This window comes from Puccinia triticina, chromosome 7A (genome assembly GCF_026914185.1).
Source record: "Puccinia triticina chromosome 7A, complete sequence".
In the NCBI taxonomy this organism is placed as follows: Eukaryota; Fungi; Basidiomycota; class Pucciniomycetes; order Pucciniales; family Pucciniaceae; genus Puccinia; species Puccinia triticina.
The window spans coordinates 4,532,250-4,537,408 of NC_070564.1; the positions used below are offsets into that span (position 1 = coordinate 4,532,250).

The 5,159-nt window shown below is 47.6% G+C and overlaps 1 protein-coding gene across 1 annotated transcript; it reads right to left on the reverse strand.

The window, feature by feature from the left end:
• Window positions 1–3,181: 3,181 nt before the first annotated feature.
• Window positions 3,182–3,873, reverse strand: PtA15_7A510 (uncharacterized protein; the record flags this gene model as incomplete). The annotated part of the gene is made up of 2 exons (XM_053171124.1): window positions 3,182–3,584; window positions 3,716–3,873. The coding sequence occupies 2 exons, from the start codon at window positions 3,871–3,873 to the stop codon at window positions 3,182–3,184; spliced, it is 561 nt and encodes a 186-aa protein (XP_053022336.1).
• Between the last annotated feature and the right edge of the window lie 1,286 nt (window positions 3,874–5,159).

Below are 5,159 nucleotides of genomic sequence, written 5' to 3' on the forward strand. Positions count from 1 at the left end.
CGTGAATGCTGAGTGGGTTGAGGTGAATGAGAAACGATCGTGGCCAGGACTATTGAGGTGAGTGTTTATATAGACAGGAAGAGCAGATGAAGGGAAAACTCACTATTTGCAGCTGGCCGGCCGGAAGACTTGAGTGGTGGGCGTGAAGGGGAAACCTGCTGTGGCCAAGCGCAAACACCTTGGCCCCCGGCAAGAGTGCTGCGCACTACGCCGCGGCAGTATTTTGCCTCCAAGGATCTGGGGCGCCGTATCAGCAACGCGCGCTTCGCAGGCGCGCCAAGCCTTGTGTAGGATATGTTCAGGGTTCTTGTGAGATGGGTGCGACTCAAGTTGGGCGTTGGGCTCAATCAGCTCGGTTCACAAGGAAAAATATTTCAATTGAATTATACAGCCTTAAATTAGCGCAAGAGGGAAATTCTTTCGGAGGAGCTAGGGGTACAACAAGAGTGTCCATAAATACTAATGAGATGCAGATAAGACTATTTTGTTCAAACATAAGGTTATTATGATTCAGGTTTCGTGAAATCAAGACTATGGATAGAGAGATGAGGGTTTCCTTGATACAATCAGATTATAAGGCCTTTTAAATAGGCTGGTAACATGGCGAATATATTTTACATATGATACTGGGATGAATAATAGTAAGACTGTATTTGGGTTTTCATCAGAAGATGGAAATATGAGTATGATTTAGTTGTCGTAGACTCAATCTTATGGATGCAGATGAGGAGATGGGAAAAAACATACCAGAAATTCGTACTTTTGAAAGCACTCAAGTTGAGTCGTCATCGTCATCCCGGGTCATGGCTTCATCCAGTCGGATGTCCCTGAGCTCTTGTGGAAGGTCTGGGAGCAAGATGAGTACTATTTTGCGGCGGTCCGGTGATCGTAGACGACGGCGACGCCCCGGAGGAGCAGGGAGAGGGAGAGTGGAGTAGTCTAGATAGGAGAATCGAATGGGAGGGAATTGGGGAAGAGTGATGATTGGAGCGTGAGGGGTGGCGGGGGTAAGGCCGAGGGCACTGTTGACCAAGCCTCCGTTGATCTCGATGTCCTTTAGCTCCGGTGCTGGACCAGCGGCGTTGGGGCTCATTGGGCACTCGGCGCAAGCAAAGAGATAGTGGGGGCTCTGGGGGAAGGCGGGAGGAGGAAATAGTGATGGTGAGGGATTAACATTGTGAATACATTCACTGGAAGGAAAGGATAGAAGTGATGATGATGTATGCCTATGTGAAGGGGAAGAGGGGGTCATCAGAATTTACTTACCTGGTGGTGTTTGGGGGGGGGGGGACTTTTCAGGGCGGTATGAAGAAGAAGGAAGCGGGAAGTCCAGACCAAGAAGTGGCCTTTAAATATCTTCGAAGGAAGACACCAGCTACAACTGCTGCACTGCTGAGCCGGGGCAACAAAGGCAAGGAGCACATGGCATATAGGCTCGGACTCCTCAGCACGATATTGTTACAGCAGTGAGTCGCGACACGCGAGTTTTCACTTCTCTGCTGAGCCAAACTCCATCTAGCCGTGATTCAATAGTAGAGGCGATGCTTCTTGTAGGAAAACAAACGTGTTGCAAGCCGATTCAGTGATTTGGTATTCTTTTGAGTGACCCTAAGAATAATCCTCAGCCTGGCCGCGTTAGACTCGTAGCTGCTCAGTGATGAATACTTTGGCAAGCAGAGCTTCACTTGTTGATCCAGCAAGGATCTAGTTGATTTTGTCTCCAAAGTAGTTCGTGCACTTGCCCTACAAGAAATTGGTTTGCTGCTGAATACCCGATTGAATTCCCATCTTCGGATGCTCTCTACCTTACGGTGAAAAAAATCTCTTGAGGATTTCTGTTAGCTGCTACTTGATCGTGAAAATTCATGCTGGCTGCTCAGCCACAACTTGGTTATTCAATTGGAATGAAATTTGAAAGAAGACGGGCCTCAATTGCTTAAAGGAAATAGAGATGAACTCTATTTATTAGCCGGGCAAGGAAAATGTTGGAGGCAATATTTTACTGTGCGGATTACAATTTCAACAACTTTGGTGTTCTTGGGAGCCAAAAGTTGCGCGCTGTTCCACATTTGACAATTTACAAGGAGGGGAGCCATGGACTCTAAGAACGGCACTGGTCGAAGAGAATGTGATATTTTGGAGAAATCACCGGGCACACTCATGATACTAGTAAGCCAAACAGCCTTTTGATTATAAGTAGAAATTTGTCCATGAAAGAATAGTGCAGTTTCCCCAGGCAGCTTGATTTTTGATACGCCGCGTGGGATTTAGATAATTCACACGCTTATCTAGCAAAGAAGATCTGGGCGTTCCTGGTTGTATGACTCCAGACCCAGCATCGAGGATCAGATTTACAACGGGTGGATTCAAATGGAAGATGCCACATCTTCAGATCTACATTGTCGATTTTGCCTCAAATTTCACAAAGACACGTCCGGGCACAGACAATTGGAAACACGTCTTAAATTTGCCAATTGTCACATTTTGCATGCTAGGTACTCTAAAGGTGCAATTAGTTGTTGTGACTTTGACCCAATCCACCCTTGAAAAAGGTCAAAATACGTATCCAATGTGTTGGGCGAATAGCCAATCACTTAAAATTGAATGGTTTGATTAGGGCATTCCCAATCTTAAATAGGACAATGGGAGCTACGGTAATCAGATGGGGCGCTAAGTTGGATCCATTTATATTCCATTTTACAATGGAAAACCGAATGTCGAATGAGAAGGGGGACAAAAGGCTATGCTTGTTCATTCATGGATGATGCGTAAGCGGTATCACTCAAGTTCGGAGCTGAAGTCAATCACATTGGGTCCTGAGGACGATCATTTCAATTGAATTATATATCTTAAAAGAGCGGGAGGACGGCTCCTTTGAGAAGCTAGGGGTACAACAAGATTGTCCAAAAGGAGAGCGTTCTTTTCTACACTAACTATGTGGGGGCCTTTGAGACTAGGCTTGTAAGGTGTTGAAGATGGTTTAACTATCTCTAAACTAGCTACATGAGGGCCTTTGAAAGTAGGCTTATAAGGATAATTCCAGTATGAGACTAGCATAACTAATGATAAGCTGGAAATAATACTTTTTCGTGAAAGATAAGGCGAGAGTGTTTCAGTTTTCGTAGACTGAATGCTATGGATTTAGGAAAGACAGACCAGAAATTTGAAAGTTTGAGAGCATTCAAGTTGAGTCATCATCTTGGGTCATAGCTGCATCGAGTTGGATGTCCCTCAGCTCTTGCGGAAGGGCTGTAGGTATCAGGATGATCATTCCGTTGCGGCGGCGGGATGGTGGTGGAGGACGAGGAAGAAAGGGAGGATTGGAGAGGGGGAGAGTGGCGTTGTATAGAGATGAAAGACGAATGGGTGGCAGTGGGAAAATGGGAGGCAATTGAGGCGGGTTGGTGGTTGGAACACGACGAGGAGGGGCAGTGGTAGTTGGAGCACGAGGAGATGTGGCGGTGGTAGGGGTTAGGCCGAGAGCCATGTTGACCAAGGCTCCGTTAATCTCGATGTCGTTGAGCTCCAAGTCCCCGTTAAGCTCGAGGTCGTTGAGCTCCCAGTCCCCGTTAGTCTCGGTGTCCCTATGCTCCGGTGGTGGGCGAGCGGGCCGGCGAATGGCATTGCGTCGAGTAACGCTTGCAGCCGGCGGGGGGAGATGGGGCACGGCGGCTGGGGAGGGTGGTAGTGGCGGGCTTCTGGGAAGGGAACCAACCACTGGCGGGGCGCTGTAGGGGTGGGGTGCCCTGGCCGTGTCTCGGCTGATAACCAGAAAATAAACTTTAGATCAATCAATGATAGAGAGCGGATAGATTCGGTGGAAAGGGAATGACTGTATGATGAAACCATCACTGATTTGGCGTTGCCGGCCATTGAGCACTCGGCGAGGGCAAAGCGCAAGCAGCCGCTCTGGAGAAATGAGGAGCCAATTTTCATAGAGAAAAATTAGCATTGTGAATGAACTCGTTGAGAGGAAAAGTGAGCAGTGGCGGTGGTGGGGGAGGGGGGGGGGGGGGGGATGCCAATTTACTTACACTTGCTTATTGCTGGTGGTACAATTGCGAGGAAAGTGTTTATGGTGGCATGAAGAGGGAAGAAGCGGGGCGCAGAGACAAAAAGGTGATCTTCTGAACCGCGACAACAAAGGCGAGCAGCGCATCGCGTGTAGCTTTGGAATGCTCAACACGATCTCGTTACAGCCGTGAGTCGCGTCGCGCCAGTTGTTTGTCGTGCGGTGCTCCGCTGAGCCAAACTCTATACATTACACTTCAACAATGGAAACTGGGTCTCTCCTGAACAAAGGGTGTACCACTCAGTAGAACATGAGTTGGCCGTTGGATATCCTACTTGGTGTCTCTAATTGTACTACGTGATATACTTGCCGGGGTAGTGGGTTTGGGCCGTTGCTGATGAACATTTTGTCTGGCCAAGCTCCAGGTACTCATTGTTCCAGGACCAGAGGCGAGCCAAATGATTTCGGCTCCGAGGTCACGCTGCCAGTGGCTTACACCAAAGAGTGTAGCTAATTAGTTCCTGGTTTGATTTCTCTCGGCGCAAAATTTTTACTCCATTTGGCGCAGTGTTGAGTGGCCGACATCTCGTCGTTCAGTGGTTGATTAATTGACCAAAGTGACCCTACCTGTTCAAAGAAAACATCGCAATCCGCTTCAACCACTTCCTCAATCGAGTGGGTCCCGAGAATCTCTCAATTTTTGCTCTCCGCCTTGTACTATCCGCAAGGGAGAATTGAGCAATCTTCCAAAATATTTGAATTATTGAGGGCGGTATCTTTCTTACTGCAACAATTAGATTCAAGCAGCTCACTTTACGATGGCTTGATATACAAAGCTGTACCAACCGCTAAACAGCTTGCCAATTGATTTCAAGCCTAGATCAATAGGAAGTAGCTGCCTGAAATCGAGTAGAGTCACACTTGACTTACTAGCCGCACAAGGGATAACCTGCTGGGCAATATTCAACTGCACGGTCTACCTTTCCTTCATTCGCAACAACAGAAATGCGGAAGTGCGGTTTTTGTTGCATACACAAGTTGGGTGCTGTTCCAAGATTCATCAATTTTCGACGACGGTAACCTTTCATTAGCCGTCAGTTTCAAGAGTAGAAAGCGCGTTGTGATCTTTCGATAGGAATCTAACCCA